The following is an 18,539-nucleotide window of genomic DNA, read 5'->3' on the forward strand; positions in this document are numbered from 1 at the left end:
GGTACATAAATATTATCATGGAGCCTTCCTGAAAGTCACCTTCTATGTGCTGAGTCTATTCCCTTGTTATCCCAAGCATGCCATGCAATCTGGTTCATAAGTGGACTGAACTTTATCTTGAAAGCAACTGGGTGTTTTGCTCTTATTACTGCACGAGAAAACTGCTCCAGCAAATGTTGCTGTGAGGGTTAAGAATTATATTCTACCTTCTGAATTAAACCTTACATCCATTTGGTCTTTTACCAGCAGTGACTACTGCTTTAAATGTTTAAGTTATTCTTTTGCTTCCTGGTGTTTATCTGTCCACATTTGTTTTGCTAAAGTTAACATGATAAGAATGAATTATATCAAAATGGATGAAGATTAACTAAATTCTGAAGAAAAGTGTCCACCCAAAGATGTAATGCAATTTAACAAATCCGTGCAGAACTTATTTAATATTGGATAAAGTGCCAGCTTTGTGTAGACAAGTTTTAAAGGAGTACTTGACAGCAGTACTCACTTGTACAGTGCTCACACTGCCTCTCATCATCTTCCTGTAGCTTCTTATCTTGGCATTACTACTTTTTACAGTACAGAAAATTAACTGGTTATGTGTGAGACTTCAATTTCTAGGAGCCTAGAAATCTAGGGTTTGCTCTCTTGCTGAATTAACATTGGTCTACCTCTGGGACAATGGGGATGCTTGTATGGTTAGAAAGTAGTGCCAGCTGAGTAGAATTATGCACAGGTAAATTACTTTATCCCTTATTTTTCTATTTACTATGATGTTTCAATTTCCTGTGGCTAATCTTCAGTCTTATCTACAGTTGCAAACCTGTTATTAGCTTGTTTACACTGCTACTAGTTTATTGTGCATCAGAACTCCTTTGATACACAAACTGAATGTACTTATGTGCTTCTCTTCTCATTCTATATATAAACTTGTCCTCAAAATAACCTTAATTCTCACTCTTCTGTGTATCAAAATGTAAAATGAGCTGAGTCAATTGTATCAAATAAGCTATTTAGTAAACGTTGCTTTTTTCTCTTTTTGTGCTTGTAGAAATTTCTCATGTAGCTTACATTTTTTTCTGAAGATTTTTCTCTGCTTACTTATTTTTACAGTTTTCTACGTTATCCTTTCTGCTGAATAGACAACTCTGAATTTCTAAGTAAGATTTAAGTTTTTCTGACTATTTTTACACAGTAGCTTATGTCAAACTATTAAATTTGTTTCTTGGACAAATAGCACTATTTTATATCTAGTGGATGGATATGAAAGTGCTTCTTGGGCTTTGATTCTCTCAGGTAGAGAATGAAATTTACCTGACTTTAGGTAAATCAGAATATGTTTTCATCCCTCGAATGAGACATGACACGTAGGCAAGCTGACATAAAATGGCTCGACTGTTTTAATCATCAGTGACTAAGCCACGAGAAAATCATTTGTCATTGCAAAAAAGGATGAAGTGTGCCACTCTATTTTTTGTATCTTTGTTAATCTGAGACAGCAGAGGATAACTGTTGGGCTTTTCAATCTCTTGCTGAAGAAAAAGGGGAACTGCAGTAAAATAATTCAGAGCAGATTTTGCAATGGGAAGATGGGTCATAAAGGTCATAAAACTTCAGCAACAGCAGAAGAGTTAGCAAAGTTTGAAAAGTTGGTAACCATAAGGACTTTTACAGCTGTTTCCCAAAATCTACTTTTCTAATATATACATGAACATTTAGATGAGATTTCACTGTATTGTCAAATTAATTCTTCTGACCTCCTTTTCCTCTGTAATGTATTTCTTTCTATTCCTCAAGAGCACAAAATATGCCCTGTTTGATATCATATTACCATGTATTTCCCAAGAAAAAAATTTCCAGCATTCTGGACACATACCTGGCTTGCTGCCACGGTCAGACTTTTCCCAAAATACAGAGGAATGGAAGGTTTTTATCAAAGCTAATTAAAGGTCATAAACATGATGATGTAAAGCCACAAGCTTTTAATGGATTCCTACACCACCCATAAGAACAGCCAGATAGTACTACTTCCAGGTGAAGAAACTTAGCCATATGAAGAGTAAATGGGTTGTCAGTGTCTGGGAAATACTGTAGTGGCAGAGTTGGGATTTTTTCTTTATCCTAGTTCTAATCCAAGTACATTATTCACATCATCCAATAAAAAAAAAAGCCATGAAAGGAACAGATTTTAAACATCCTTCAAATAAAGCTGTATGTCTGGAGTGCACTAACAGACTTCACTTTCCTGAGCTTGGATACAGGGATGAGTTCACATGATTTGTTTTTCAATAGAAGTCTAGAAATATCCCAAGTGAAGCTTATTCAACTATTATTCCCCACGAAAGAGGTAAAGGGCAGAAATAGGAAGTAGATGTGGAAAGCTGTTCCTTGTATATAATCTAGAGATTCCAGGGGGTCCAGGCATTCTAGCCAGCATTTAGCGCTACCAAACTGAGACCAGCCTGACAAGACTGAGAAAGTCTTGTAAACCCTGAGACCATCTGTCTTCGGAGTAAGTTGGTTGTATTTACACTGGAAGGGATTTAGTGATAAAAAAAAAAAGCTCTGTACTGACAAAAACACTCTTAAAGTAGATGTGGCTGTAACAGAAAAGTGTATTCTACTTTAGCCTGGTAAAATTACCTTCTCTTTTTATGCCCTCATTGCAATGACCTCTGCCAGCAAGGAGAGTTTTTCCAGCATAAGTTTTTTGGCCAACTACTGTTTTCACTGCCATAAAATATTATGTGATAAAAATAAAATACACAGTGGAATAGTATAGTAGAATTCAGATCAGAGCAATAGAATAAATACAGACCATGGATTCCTCGTGTGCTTATGATGTGTGTTTATTATTTTAGGAATACTTTCTCCCCACTGCTGTTATGACACATTGGTGCAACTTGCTATGCAGCATATTCCAGTGTCGACTAATTGTTGCATACTAACAGGGCTAAGAGTCATCATAATCTACCCACAGGGCATTTTCTTTTATCTTTTCTCATGTCCAAAGAATTCTGACAAGCATCAACAGGTTGTGACCATTCATTATTAATATTACAATCTTAGGGCTAGGATTAGAGAAGGAGACAATAATTTGGCTTGTATTTTTAATGCGTGTCCCAAAAGTTACCATTTACTTTCTGTTGCTTTCTTTTTGCATTCCAACCATTCCAATCATTAGACCTCAAGGAAAATTCCAGTCATGACATGTAGATGGTTTTACATCTTCAGTTTACCTAGGATTCTTAAATGTGAAAGGAGGAATGTGTAAAGATAGGAATGAAAACAATAAACCTTCCCTTATAAAATGGTAGTAATAGATCAGATGAAAATAAACTCTTCAGCATGTTCCCTGAACTCAGGACAGGAAATAGTGGGACTGAATTGTAGAAAACGAGAATTAGGAGAAAACGAGAATTAATGGGTAGACTATAAATCAACTCCAGAGCTTAATAAGACTGAATGCTAAATATAGTGAGCCTGCAGACATTTCAGCTGCATATAGAATAGAGAATTAAGGTAATGATGCATATGATAGATTATGAAGAGCAAATAATAACAATGTTCTGCACATCAATGTCATGTTGTTTACCCAGCCTCATTTATAAGCTTGACTGAGTGATCAGTGTAAAAATTGAATGAAGAAACATTATTTTCAATCTTCAGCTGTAGCAGATCACTATGTGCATGTTCATAGTAACCTTCTACAAAAGCTTTTTAGATTCCTGGTTTAGTGGTTGTATGGGAACTACTGAGTCATGGCCTGAACCTCTGATTGATCACCTGAGGCGAGCCATGAGTCAGCCAGAGGAGCACAGGTGAAGGCAATTAACCTGTGCTGCCCCTCCTAGACCTATTTAAGAGCTGGCTACCAGTGGGGAAGGATCTTGTCTGGAGATCTCTCATTCTGGTGTTTTGTGGTGAGTCCAGCATAAGGGTAAGCCTTCTGTTTATTCTCTCTTGTTATCGTAGTCCACTTCACCTAACTCTCTTGTTTATTTTGTGATTGTAACATCTTGATATCCATTGATTATACAGTGGTGTAAGTGGTTCACTGATTTAAATCCATTTGAAAAGTTTCATTGCAGGACTAATTTCATCTGACCTAAGTCCAGGCTGCCAGGAGTAGTTTTGTCTTTCCCCTCACTCCCAACCATAAAGTTCACTTCTGTCAGAAGCAGTGCTCTGTAGCAACTTGGCTAAAATTAACCTGTGACAAAAATAAAGAAGTACAAAAGAAAAACAACTCATTTTCAGCTATGTCAGTTATATTCTGCAGTTGCAGTTTTATCCTGCAGTCACAAGCACTCTAAGGGGAAAGAAAGAAGAGCTAGAAAAAAGAAAGGAACAGCGAGACCTCGATTTCAGGGCCAGTGTGCATCTGAGCTGCAACCTCATGTTCCGTCTCCACTTCAATGGCTTTACTGGCACATCTGTGTTGGTGAAATACACAGTAATCTGTCTGTCTGTACTAACATACAAATTTAACAGTCCCTCAGGGAATAGTTTATACTGGTCTTGAGATGTTCCCTCCAACTTCATATCTGTAGAGCAACGTGAAACACTTCAATGCTGTTATATTTAACAGTAAGAGATTCTGATTAGTAATTATTTCCAAATGTTTTAGTTATTGCCATTCCATCTTTGCTGCCATTGCAGCAAAAGGATTCATTTAAAAATAGGTTTAATTACTGCAGTTTAGTTGTGGGTTATCTGTAAAAACAAAAACAATCAATGAGTCAGCAGCAGTGTGGATAATATAATGTGAAATTCACATTTCTTGCTCATGAAACAGCTGCTTTTCTTGTCATCTTGGAGTCTCTTGTCTATCTACTTTCCACAAGTGTTCTGGCCTCTCTCTGTTTTAGTGGTTACTTGGCAGCTTACACTCAGAGGTAGGGTGGATTATTGCTACTGTGTATGGAACCATGACAAGTTGGTAATTTTAAGGCCTAAGACCTGATGGTGGATCCAAATAATGCAAGTCCAGACAAATTCCAAACTGCCAGGGCAACCTTGTTTACTGCATTACTTTGTCCTTTAACATAGGCTCGGATACATGGATTCACCCCAGCTCTGACTTCCTTGTTCTGCCCACACCATTCCTCCTATCTCAGTAGACCAAACAAAAATTTACCTTAAACTATACATGCATGAAAACTGAAATGCCTTATTCTTCAGACCTGGGGGGAAAAAAAAAATAAAAAATTAAGCCAACCAACCACTACCATCAGAAAGCAACGAATAATCTGTTTTGAAAGATGTTCACTGAGATTTTGTCAGAATGTGTGGCTTACGTGTTCCTGTCCTTCAGGTTTTACATCTTTGCTCTGTTGAATTTGTTGCTTCTTTGGTCCCTTTCTACTAAGCAGGACAGTTATGAACTTTCTCCTTATCCCTCTGCTATTTGATTTCTTCCTAAATCTGGACTTCCTTTGTATTTCTTCTGTGTGGTCTCTGGTCTGTCTTGCTTGGAGCAGAAGCTCCCTCTGCTGCTCTGGTTTGTAGCATGCAATGTAATACAGTTAGAAACTGGATAGATTTCCAATCATGATAAAGCACTTTCTGTGACAGTGAAGGAAACTACTATTCAAAATGATCTGCAATAAAAATTGTTTTTCTTGCAATTGCAACTATTCCTGAATTTAAGAGCAGGCTAAAGCAATTTCATGGTAATACATTTAAATACATTTCCCAGAAACCTGTATTAAAAACCTCATCTTTTAGTAGTAGCAAACCTTCAGAGGAATTGAAAGGTTTACAATCAGCAAAACCTGAAATCAGTTCCTCCCCATCTGTTTCTTCTCCAGAACTCCCACGCACCACGCTGCTCCTCACATCCCAGTGATTGGAGAAGACATGATGCAAACTGACTTAGCCAGCCTGAGGTTTTCCACAGCCCTCGTACCCACCAGTACAGACCTGTAGTTGTTTTTGTATTCTTAGGGTCTGATATTATGCTTACTTACGTATGATCTTATGCCAGTGAAATTGTCAAGGGGTTTCACTGAAATAAGGTCTGCCTACAAGAATTCCTTTCAGTACTTGAAGGGGTCTTAAAAGCAGGAGGGGGACCAACTTTATATTTTTACATAGTCTGATTTGATAGGCCAAGGGGGAATGGTTTTAAATTGAAAGAGTGGAAATGTAGGTTAGACATTAGAAACAAATGCTTTACTCAGAGGGCAGTAAGGCACTGACTGGTACAGGATGCCCAGAGAAGCTGTGGATGGCCCATCTCTGGAGGCATTCAAGGCCAGGTTGGATGGGGTCTTGGGCAGCCTGAGCTGGTGTGGGCAGTCCTGCCCATGGCAGGAGGTTGGAACTGGATGGGCTTTAAGGTCACTTCCAACCTAAGTCAGTTTATAATTATATGATTCTGAGACTATGATTCTGTATCTGTTTCTGTGCAGTGTTTTGTGTACTGTTTTTCTCCTACAAGTGATTAGGAGGTTGCTGCTTATTCATAACCATGTTCAAATCAACTTAATCAACTTAAGGCACAGAAAGCTCATTGCTCATGTTAAAGCCTGTTCTATATACCTAGTCTCAGGCTGGTTGGCTTTCTCCACTGTTTGGCAAAGCAGAGACAAGAAATGAGTTGTTCCTGGTAAATGCTATCCTGGCAGTATAAACTTCTGTTCTTAGTATTTATCCCAGCTTTTCTAGTTTCACTTAATATGTGGGCCTTTTGTTTGCTACTGCAAGCTTTCATCTTACTCCTGTCTGATCAGTGGAAGTCAGGCTGTTACAAGGTGTATGGGAGCTACTGAATCGTGGCCTGAACCTCTGATTGATCACCTGAGGCAAGCAATGAGTCAGCTGCAGGAGCATAGGTGAAGGCAATTCACCTGTGTGACCAAAAGGGGTGGAGCCTGGCTCCACCTCTCCTAGACCCCATTTAAGGGCTGACTGTTATCAAGGGAGGGTTTCTCTCTGGAGATTACTCCTCTTGAAGTCTTTTTCTGTAAGGCCTGGGTATGGGTAAGCTTTTCCATTTGTTTCTGATTATCCCTCTCTAATGCCATAATCTTTCCTGCCTAACTTCTCTGTATACTTATTGATTATACATCTGTATACTCAGTTATACATGAGATGAAAAGTGAAGCTGCAGAACAGGGAGAGCTTCACAATGTTATTGCATCAATATATCTTAAATATGGAGAGTTCTGATTCTGCCTAGAAGTCTGAATCATAGGACTGTTGAATACCTTGAGTTGGAAGGGACCCACAGCATCACTGAGTCCAGCTCCTGTCTCCTTTCAGGTCACCCCAAATTCAAGCCCTTTCTCTGATGCTTATGTCCAAATGCACTCTGAACTCTGGCAGTTTGGAATTATGACCACTGCCTAGGGCAACCTGTTCCATGCCCACTGCCCTGTGATGCAGAACCCTTTCCTAAAACCCATCCTGATTCTCCCGACACAGCCCCATGTCACTCTTTCTGGCCCTGTTGCTGTCACAGAGAGCAGAGCTCAGAGCTGCCCCTCTGCTCCCTGCGAGGAGCTGTAGGGTTGCCATGAGGCCTCCAATCAGCTCTGCTCTGGGCTGAGCAAACCCAGGAACTGCAGCTACTCCTCATACATCCAAATGAGAAGCACCTCTTTGGACACTCTCTCATAGTTTTATGCCATTCTCATATGTCTGTCTAAAAGCTATACAAGTTACTGCAGCTGGGTACTCGTGTGGTCTGCTCCTGCACATTTTATCGCGCAGGCACCCAGAGCCAGAAGCCGCAGCAGCCGGGCCGGGCCTCGAACCCGTTGATTCGGGAGCGGGAAGGAGGGCGTTTTCCTGCGTGCATGCGCACGGCGTCGCTGGACGGGGAGCGGGTGCCTGCGGCCGCTGACGAGACGGCTGGAAATGCTGCAGCTGCTGGAGAAGCTGCCACCGGGACGGGCGGTGGAGGTGAGCTCCTGCTTCCGGGCCTTCACCACCGGGAAACCAGCTGGTGGGATGGGGGAGCGCGCGGCGGAGCCCCGTACAGCTGGGAGCAGGCCGCGGGGAGGGCCGGGCGGTGCTGGCTGTCGGACGCGGCCTTCCCGTGGGTGAGGCCGGGCCCGACTGCCCCCGGCAGTGCTGTGGTTGGGCCCTCAGTCGGCATCGCCTTTCCTCTGGGGCTTCCGCCGTCCTTGAGAAACGAAAGCGAAAATGCGGGCTCGGATTGTTCTGGCATATAGCGATGCATGGGATTTGAGCACTGAGGCTGCGTCCAACAAGGAGAGGGGTGGTAATTGAGTTGCCTCATGGACCTGGTGCAGCCTAACCGTGGGAACAGGGCGTTTTTGAGACGTGTACTGCGCTGTTCCAGTTCCTTCATAACATAGTTGATGGCATATGCGGACGTGGGTATCCTCGGTACCAGGATTACAGCGGTGTTTGGAGCTTGACGGAATGGATGGAGATTTTGGAAGAAACAAGGGCGTATTTCAAAACTGCCGTTGGCAAAAACATAACTGATGAAGAGGTAAGGGCTCATCTCTGGTTGGGTTTGACTTTGAGAGATTGTTCTGGGATGATCGGCTTTGTATTTTATTTAGTCCTAAAATATTTTTGTAGCGTAGTATTTAAACAGTGGCAGCCTAAATCTGGGTAGTTTCAGGTCAAGTGAAAAGTGGACAGCACACAGAGATAAAATTATAAGCCTTCTAAAAGAAAACTGGATACCATTTTAATTAAATAGTGCAGGATGATACTTGTTAAAGTACTGTTATAGTGACTTAAAGTGGTATCTTAGGTACTATGAGGTTAAATTTGTTTTGCTTACAATACATAACCTATCGTTGATGTTAATTAGAACTATAAACAATTTGTGCTCTTGTTTGTTGGAAAATAGTGACTGAAAGTTAATCCTGAAGACATTTAGGCTGTGAATGGAGCATGCCTCACAAGGACTGTCATTCAAGGGTATTCCAATGCATGTAACTTCTGCAAAAACTTGTTTTGTGATCAGGAATCTTCTCATCTTCTGCTCATTGCTAGTCTTTAGGCTACTTGCTCGTGGTTGGATCAAATAAAGATACTTGTGTAGCCATAGGAAAGTCTGTACATCAGTATGCTTCAGTCGAGCAAGTGTCTTTGGTCTCCATTCTGATGTCCAGAAACTTTCAGAGCTCAATCTGTTGGTTATTTGTGTGATTCTTGTTTTGGTCCTAGTATGGCATCTAAGAAGGCTTCAGTATCTTGCTGCTTTTAATACAAAGGATTTTGTGCATCAACTGAATTACTGCCAAACAAGAACACAATTTTTTTACGTTGCTGTAATAAGTGCTGGCTGTGTATCAGACGTGAACCCTTTGAGAGCTGCATGAGAAACATGAGGCCATGGTATAGTATAGCAGTATAACATCTATCTAGATAGAAGCTTGGATATGTACAGGTATCCTATAGGCTATTACAGGTGGTACATCCAATTTCTTTGGTTCATATTTTAAGCAGCTGTAACTTTTTATTCTTACAGGCTGTTCAGCAGATGAGTGAGTTAAATGCAAACTATCAAGAAGCAATCATAAAATGTCTAAAAGGCAGAAAAGAAGAAATCAGGAATGCGCTCGTAGAAACAGTAAACGCAATCTCGTCTGCTCAGCTGCAGGATTTTGACTGGCAATTAAAAGTAAGAGGTTTTTTTTAATGGTGCTTGAATATAAAAAGAAGTGTTCCAAAATGAAGAAGTAACTTTAGATGCCCTCCTTGGTGGCCTGCTCATTCTGGGACTTGGATCAATTTTTGTGGGTACCGGAAAACCATTGTCATGATACCAAACCAAAGACTTGGACAGAAATCTGTATAAGCTGAAGATAAAACTCCCTTTTCTAATGCTGCAATCTCTCTCTCTCTCTCTCCTCTCCCTAAAAAAAAAAAAAAAAAAGTTGAATACTACTTGGGAACAGACATATGATGTCATGATTTTGAGGCCTAATACTTAATTCAATACAGGCATAACTATTTTAATGAAGTTACTTCAGAATTCACATGCTTTCACTTTCAAAGAGCCATGATCAAATATGTCATTGCTTTTCATCTGGAGTACACGAATGTCACAGCTCAGTCATTTTAACAAATTATTTCAACAAATGTTTTGCTATGAAGAGTGCTTTTATTATATTGTTGGTACTTAAGAACATAATCAAGCAGAAAAGACTGCAGAGGCGACTGTGAGCAGTTAGTCATGTGGTTTTCAGTTTTGTCGTGTGGATGTTTGTTCTGGTAATACCCATTTGGTATCGAGTATAGAACTGATGTTGTAGAAGACTAAGAACTTAGTGGCTCCACCTTATACTTTGTTGTTTCATTAAACTTCCTAGCTTGCTCTGTCCAGTGATAAAATCTCCACGCTGCAAATGCCACTTCTGAACCTTGATTTGGATGTGAGAGAAAATGGTGAAGTTAAACCGATTTCTATAGAAATGAATAAGGAAGAGCTGCAGAACCTAATAAATGCACTGGAAGCTGCTAATAAGGTAGCTTTTAACGATGTTATCTTTCCTTCCCTGAATTCTTGTGCATTAAGGTTTTTTTAACTGGAATTGTTCTTGATATATTGTTGAAAAGCTAGAGTAAATAATTCACAGGTAAGATGACTGTAGAATTGCAGAAAGGTTTACATTGAGCAGACCATGTATATCTATCTATGTGCATCTTTGACAGACACCTTTTGAGCAGTTTGTTTTACTCTTGTAGTTTCAACGTGCCATAAATCTGCTTGAAGGTTTGTACAAGAGCTCTGGGATGTTGTCATCTCCATACATCAAAGAAAAGATAAGGAGAAATTCGCTTTAGAAATGATGCTCCTGGTTATGCTTTGTTAGAAGGGAATTGCACTGTAACTAGAAGTTATTTGACTTATTTTGGATATGTGGAGCTGAAAAGTGGTTTCTGTGCAGTAAGTGCTAAAGAAAATAACTGGAAGTAGTGATTGTGAGAAGGTGTACAAGAGAGCTGTCAGAGGGATGATATGTTTTCTGGAGAAAAGATGTGTTTATACAGTTACACATATGGTAACAGCCAGCATAAAGCTTTGTTTCCCAGTCTGCTTAAGTTTTTTGTTTCATTCAATTTCTATCTTATTTCTTTTCTTCTCTTGAAGGTTGTCTTGCAACTGAAATGATGGAATTCAGATCACTGATGAGGTCTGCTGGTGATGGTTCCCCCGTTGACTTGAAAAAAGTAATAGAAACATTATCTGCAAAGTCAAAAGCTGTTGATGCTCTAAACTTCTGAACTGAGAAGGCAGTCATGACTAGTGACCAAATAAACTATTTATCCTTTTATGAAAACAACATATCTGCTAGGGTGAAAATACCAAAATTGCATTTAGTACTAAAGATTTTTAGAACAGTGAAAAAGTAAAATGTATGATGTGCCATATTTGTTTTGGTTAGATTTTGAGAGTTACTGCACAGGTGCCTAATGAAACTAAGGAGTCTTAATTACATGTCCATGATGCTCTGATAATGAACATGACAGCATATTTGTAGCATTAATATATTTATACTTGTAAATAAACTGACTGTATCTGTGAATTTTTGCAATAAATTCTTTCTTGATGTACTTACTCACTAAACTCAGAGCCTTTTGTAGATGCTAGAAAAAAATCAGTCTTACAGCCCTAAGGAGTATTAGAGTGATGGAACAGTTGAGGTTGGTAGGGAACTCTGGAGGTAATCTGGTCCAGCCTTCCTGCTCAACCAGTTGGTTACTGAGTTTTTGAATACCAATTGTTCAAAAATAAGTTATTTGGAATAGTTTGGTGTTTTCTGAACAATAAAAGGCCAGAAAATGTTGAAAAATCTGCTACGTATCTGGCTGATCGCAGTTTTAAAAACGCAGATATAAAACAGATATAACTAAATGCTCCTTCAGACATTGTCTTAATAATACAGAGTTGTAAATGTGTACAAAGCTGCATTTTAAGTTTAGTAGCAAGTTATGTCAAATGGATTTGTAATTACACTAAAGTCATGCTGTAGTATCCCATCTTTAGTGTCATCTTTTGTTTGTCCTTCCCTTCACTGCAGCACTGAACAGAAAAGGCTGCAGAATGGTTTTTCAGTTGTTATTGTTTAAAAAGATGAAACAATTTCTGTTACGTTTTGACAGTAATTAGGGTACAGTGAGCTGTTTCATATGTAAATATTGCATTTTACTGCAAGGTTATTGTTCATGTAATCATACATATGTTTTTGATAGTGAGCAAACTTCAGTAATCTGTGAATGGCTGAAGAGAACAGTTAAGAACTAGGACCTGAAGTATTGCTGTCATAGGTTAGCATTTGAAGAAACACACATGCTGACCTTGAATCTCTACAGGGAAGCAAGCCTTCCTGTTTTGGGCACATAATGGCCTCCAGTCAGTTGAAAGGAAATTGACTAAACAGAATAAAGAAGAGCAATTTCTGCTCTGTGCTTAGCACCCTCTAGCACAAGATCGTTTTGTTCTGTCTCTGTTCAGAGAAATGGGTACTTCTCAAGCAAGAAAGGGCTGTCTCAGTGACGTATGTTTGTATTGTCTTGTAGAACAGCACAGATTAGAAGGGACTTTAAAAGGTCACCAGGTCTAATCTTTTTCATGGGAAAAAGGAGCCTGGCTGCAATTGTATAGCAACATGGCCAACCTTGTTTTGAAAACTTCCAGTGATAAGGATTTACCACATCCTGGTGTGTTCTCAATGTAAAAAGTCTTTCCATCAAAACAAAACCTCTTACAGTGCAGCTTGTACCCTTTGGGGAGCGGTTTGTTTTGGGTCTTGCAGTTGTCTGTGGCAGTGAAGTGTGCTGCTGTACTCTCCCAAATGACCAAAGTGTAACTCCTCTTTACTGAGTCACAATTTTAAGGGCTTTATGGAACAGTAGTATCTCCCAATGGAGAGTGTTCTCAAGTGGAAAAAGGGAAAATCAACCACCTTAAATATATTCTGGTTTCCCTATGGTTTTATAGGCATCATAAAGAAACCTCTTAAACATGTAATAAAGACCAGAAATTAAATTTTGTACAGTAGGCTCTTTGAACTAAAAGCACTAACAAAAAAGGTGCGTATAATGAATGCACACACACTGGATGAAATTTTGATTTCAGCATATAAAAAGCACCTACAGAAATTTGGGTTGTAGAAAAAGACCAGTTGAATCAGAAAAAGCAGTGTATCTTGATTCAAAAGTATAGAAGTAAATTATAGAAGTAATGCAACTTTCCCTCCATTGGCATTCATTGCACTTCTCTCCATTCCACAAAAATCTTCTGGTGATTTCAGAAAATGATGTTTCTTTTGATTAGTCATTTCAGACGAGCTAAAGTAAATCAGCAGTACATCAGACCAGCGAGCAGGCAGTATGGAAGTGACTACTGCCATTAAAGTCCTTTAGCAACAAAGCAATTGTGTGTGGCAAAACAGTGTATTCTTAGAAGAGACCCATACCAATGTTAGCCAGTAGAAAATTTCTGAGGTCTGGAGCAAGCCTTTCTGGTAAGCATATTGATGTCATTGTGCTTTTATCTGAAAGGAGCAGTAACTTCAGTAGCAGTTTGAATTGTGAATTAATAATGAAATATTAGGGAAAAAAGGGATTTTTCCTTGTCTGCTGTTGGAGAATGCTTTCTTAAGTGCATCAAGTTAGCCTTTTGTTTTACTTCTTTATATCCACTTTAATTATGTTTGGCAGTATTCCTTCTATACATTTGCTCTTTGTACCTACTTCAAGACCTCTAGAGAAAGAACAAGAGACCAAGTCATGATGTAGAAAAGCAGGCAAATCTCACAGAGTCATTCTGTGGACTTTTACAAGGCGCTATGGTATCACAAGGTGCTGGGACATCTGGGAAGTTTACTAACTAGAGGCTGCTGCATGTCTGCCGGGTTGGCTTTGGTGCTGGATTGTGGAGGAAAGTATTCCTAGCATCAGGTCATACGTGATTAAATAGGTCTCAACAGCCAGCATGACGTTTCAGAGATGTGAACCATCAGATGGATTAGCTCAGCTCTCAGAGAACTGCAAATTGTAGACGTGTTACCAGTCTAACATCATCAGCATTCACAGCACTTGCTGTTTCAATCATAATTTAGATGGAATACTGCTGAAGAGAAGTAAGGCTGGTATGAATCTAAAAGATTATTATAACTGTGAAAAAATAGTTTTAAGAGCATAAGAACTAATGAACCCCATTTCCCTCTGGATCTGGGTGCAGAATTGTGATCCCATGTGAATTCCCCAATGATTAGTAAGGCTGGGGTTCCCTTTCTTCCGGAGAAGAGCGATGGATTAACAGCTTTGTCCTCTGTTCTGATGAAACTTGTATGAATGCTGTTCCACACAGGCCCTTACTCTTCTGTTGCCTTTAGTGTGAAATTGCCAGTGGAGTGAAATATTACTGGCAGACTCTTGGATAGGTGCACACACTTACACACATGTAGTGATAGTAGAAGATTGATCTTTGGGAAACCTAGCTAGGAAGGAATTCCAATACAAGTTTCTTTAAATCTAGTAACATTCAAAAATTGCATGAAATAGCTGCACGTATTGTAAGGGAGAGCTTAGCTGAAATCTAATTAACAACAGCACGTAATCTACTCTGAGATGGAAGTCTGTTCCTAAGGAGTTTAGAGCTGAAGTGTCTATTACTCACCTTTATTACTTAAAGCCACTCAGATGACTGCAGCCTATCGCTGGGAAGAGGCTGTGTTTCTTTTGCACTCACCAACTTCCAACAGCAGATGGCAATGGACACAGGCTCCCATATATAGCTGCACTTCTCCAAACCATGTCTCTCATAAACTCTGCTTTTTCTTTACTGACAAGGTATTGCTCTAAAGTGAGAAAAGTGAGAAATGTGTTCTGCTTTTTTTTTTTCTTTTTGCTAAAAACACTTAGAAAAAAATGGAAAATATGCTAGCTGTTCCCAAGCTTTGGTTTAATTCTCTTTTGAGGCTAGAAAGTAGTTTTAGTCTAAATCAAATGTTCCTTGCAATCTTGTGTGTCAAATTCAGTTTTCCCTACCAGAGTCAAGTGGTTAAATGGGCTGGAAGGAATTGTGTTGAAGGCCGAAGATGCTGGCTCTGGGATGAGATATTGCCAACCTGCAGTAAGGGCCTCTTGTCTGTTTTTGTGTAACAGCCATTAGCCATTGCTGCCATACCTCCTGCTGAGAGGCCCTGCCTGTTTCCTCACTCTGGATGGTGGCTGGCTTTCAGCTCCCAGCACAGTCAGGGCTGGGTGCATACTGTACAAAACCTGTACCAAGGCTGGGGTTCCTGGAGTTCCTACTGGTGCCCTGTGTTGGAGGACTCATGGTATGGTAAGTTGGACCCTGCTGTTTTGGAACGTGCCCCACTGAAGGGGTGTTGCATTGTCACAGTTCTTTGTAAATGACCCATTCTCAGCTCCGTTCCTTTCATGGCTTGGTGCTGTGGATTTAATTTATTGTAGCCCACTGCTATTATCTGTGATTGAACAAACTGGGTGACACATAAATTAGAAACTATACGTATCCAGATGCTAGGAACCTACAAGAAAAAAATGTTTAAGACCACTAGAGCAGATCTTTGATCTACAGAAGGCTAAGTATCCTTTATTATTTTATCCTTTATTATCTTGTTTCAGTGTTGCATTGGATGTTGGCTTCACCTATGAGCCGAATGATCTCACTGCTGTAGTGGGAAAGAGGGGTTGTAATATCTCTATACTACTGGAACTGATGTGGCCTTCCTGGGAATATCTTTGGGAAATTAGTGCAAAAACTGTTTTTCACGTCTTACAATACCAACGTACAGAATGTGTTGCTTTCTTTGAATTTATTTCCAGATATATCTGTCTTTGAATCTATTATATTTTGATTGCTACTTCTGTTTTCATGGGCTTTCTTTCTACTCTGCCCTTGACTGTGTCCAATCACTTGAACTAGTTTGGCATTTCTGAGCTGGAGAGAGGTTAACAGGAGCAGGTTAGCATCTGAAAGCTTTTTTTGCTTTTCTCTTTTGGTTTAGATGATATTGAGTGTTACAGTTAGGTGCTATTTCTTAAAAGTGATTTGCAGACTGCATTTGATGTTGGGTCCCTTTATTACTGATAGCAGCAGATGGGTACATATATATGCAAAGTTACAGTTTTGACCTTAGGTTGAAGGTACATTAGACCACCAGAGGAGTCTTTGCTGGTGTTTCAGTACCTGTAGCACACAGAGAAATTACTATTGTAATCAGGCAGGTGTGCAGTGATCTCTTAAATGTCACGGCAACTGTTCCCTTAAAGGTTGAGACAATTTCTGTGCTCCATTGAAGATGGGATGAGATTGAGACCTTGGAATCCACAACAAAACTGATAGACTCAAGTAGCCCACTGGATTAGCCATGCCAAATGCCTGTTGGCAGCTTCATGTTTTTTGAAATAAATGCATTGAAGTTATTCCCATTCTTGGGCATTTATCATTCTAGACAGTTTCTGGACTGTTAGAAGGTTTGCTGCAGGTAGGAGATGGCTGACCTACTACTCCTCAGCTGAAGGCAGGCTACTGGGGCTCGGCTCCTTGCCTGGGTTTATGTTTGGCAACATGCAGTGGTGTTGGCCTAATCTGAGCTCTGAGAGTGGGAAGAGCCATGTATCCAGCACCACTAGTATGCCTTGAGGCTTGGCTATGTCTTCTGTTCTTCATCAGAGTCAGGAAATCTGTAGGACCCTGTGTGCAGAACTCTTGCTTGATCTGTTCCCAGATCTCTGCTAGCTCCTGGGAAGATGTGTTGCAATTACTGGATACAGGAAATCTGAGAGCCAAGAAAACAGTCTGCTTTGGGTCTGGGGTATCCTGTAGCAATTGCTTGCAGGAATTAAGACATTTTCTGATTTTAATACAAAATTGCAGATGGCATAGTTGTTCTTATCAATTTCAACTTTGCTACTTTGTGGAAATAACAAAATTCCAGTTAGGTCCAAACCTCTGATTCCATGGCTGGAAACTCAGTGGAGTTTGTCTCCACTTCCCTTTCTTTCCTTTGAAGATCTTGGCCTCGCTGAAGTATTAGTTGGCTTATATCTCCTTGAATGATATCTCATACATGAAAACACTTTTAGTAGAACTATTTTGAAATTGTGTGTTGATGCAACAGTTATAATCTTGCAAAAATTATTTCTTCTGGTTTCTTTACACTTTTAATACTTAAATACTGTGACATGATGACTACTCTGAGTCATTTTACTATCTTGTTTGGAAATATGTTGCCAGGGGATTATAGTATGTGGCTAAATTTTATTCCACTTAAAAAAGACAAAAGCAAATGCTGGAAAGTTGTGAGTGATGCATACTGTAGAAATTAAGGAATTTAGTAGCATTCTAATCGGAATGTGTGAGTATGGGTGCTTTTTCATTTATTTGAGAGTTTGCTTTGAAAGCCTAGATCTAGAGGTATTCATTGGATAGGTACCTTACCTTGAAAATCTCACGTTATGTTTATTGCAGTTATTCATAGTTAGCAAAACTGAGACAGAAAAGAAACAAGCCTCAATACGTTAGTGTACAGCAACATTATTGCATACATTACTGTACATAATACAGCCAGTAAATAACATTGAAAAGAATAAATGTGATGGGAAAGACCATCCTGGACCACTTGTCTATGGAGTTGACATCAGTCAAGTCCGGTATCTTGACTGTGATCTGGGATGCCCTCCTTCCCAAGTGCCCTTTCTGATGAAGCCTATGCCTGTTCAGTGCATTCCTGCTGTAGGGTGCCCTACCAGAGAGGGCCCTTCTGTGTTGCTGGCCAGCACCGTCAGATGTGTGGGCCTTGGGGAACATGGGGCCTTGGGCAACACGGCGGCTCAAGAACACATCCGAGCTGCTGACATCATTTCTTATGTTGAGTGTGCTAAGCAGCATGTCTCCGTGGGGCTCAACCTGTGCCAAGGAAGGAATATCAGTTAGGATAGGTTCCTCAGCCAGCCTGTGCTGTCTCACAGATGGATGGTGAAAATAAAATGCGTCAATCTCTGTCATTTTTATACAGTTTTAGTGCTGTAGGTTAGTTTCAGAAAGAGTTTTTGTAATGGTAAGCTGTTCATATGAAGAACATGTAGGTATATGAGCATTATACCAGTTATCGTATAAAGCTTGTGATGAAGATTAATTCTGGAGAATGAATCTGTTGTAGAGATGGAAATCTCTCCTCCCCACAGCATACCATTAATTTGCTCATCTGCAAACAGACTAAAAATCCATTTTACTCAAGGAAATCTTACATGCAGTTGCATTTTTTTATGTTGTTATCAGAAGTTGTTATTTCAATTGTGTTTATTTGTGCTGTTGTTTATTACATTGTTCTATGCGCTTGAGAAAAGAACTGGAAACTGCAACTGGCATGTACATGGCTGGCACAAGCTATGTTTCAATATCAATGCTTTTTTTCATGTGCAAGTGACTGAACATAAATGGTTGCATTACTACAAAGGGTTTACTTTTTCACTCATCTTTGGATGAAGATCTTTACTACATGTTTATAGTAAAACCTTGTGAAGATTTCTAAGATATTTCAAATTCTCAGATATTTAAACTTCCACTT

The 18,539-nt window shown here is 39.7% G+C and overlaps 2 protein-coding genes across 2 annotated transcripts in view; one reads left to right on the forward strand and one right to left on the reverse strand.

Moving 5' to 3' along the window:
- Nucleotides 1–7,860: 7,860 nt before the first annotated feature.
- Nucleotides 7,861–11,104, forward strand: COMMD8 (COMM domain containing 8; the record flags this gene model as incomplete). Its single annotated transcript, XM_079534137.1, has 5 exons — nt 7,861–7,905; nt 8,309–8,464; nt 9,458–9,610; nt 10,302–10,457; nt 11,084–11,104. 5 exons carry the CDS (start codon nt 7,861–7,863, stop codon nt 11,102–11,104), a joined length of 531 nt encoding a protein of 176 aa, XP_079390263.1.
- Nucleotides 11,105–17,518: 6,414 nt separating this feature from the next.
- The window catches only part of GABRB1 (gamma-aminobutyric acid type A receptor subunit beta1), a gene marked incomplete at its 3' end in the record, with an annotated part of 92,680 nt that continues 91,659 nt past the window's right edge, over nt 17,519–18,539 (reverse strand). Inside the window, exon 9 of the mRNA XM_079534138.1 lies at nt 17,519–17,878. Coding sequence (XP_079390264.1) covers nt 17,519–17,878 — 360 coding nt within the window. The remainder of the gene's footprint in view (nt 17,879–18,539) is intronic.

The sequence above is a fragment of the Tetrao urogallus genome, assembly GCF_951394365.1.
Source record: "Tetrao urogallus genome assembly, chromosome: 4".
NCBI lineage: Eukaryota > Metazoa > Chordata > Aves > Galliformes > Phasianidae > Tetrao > Tetrao urogallus.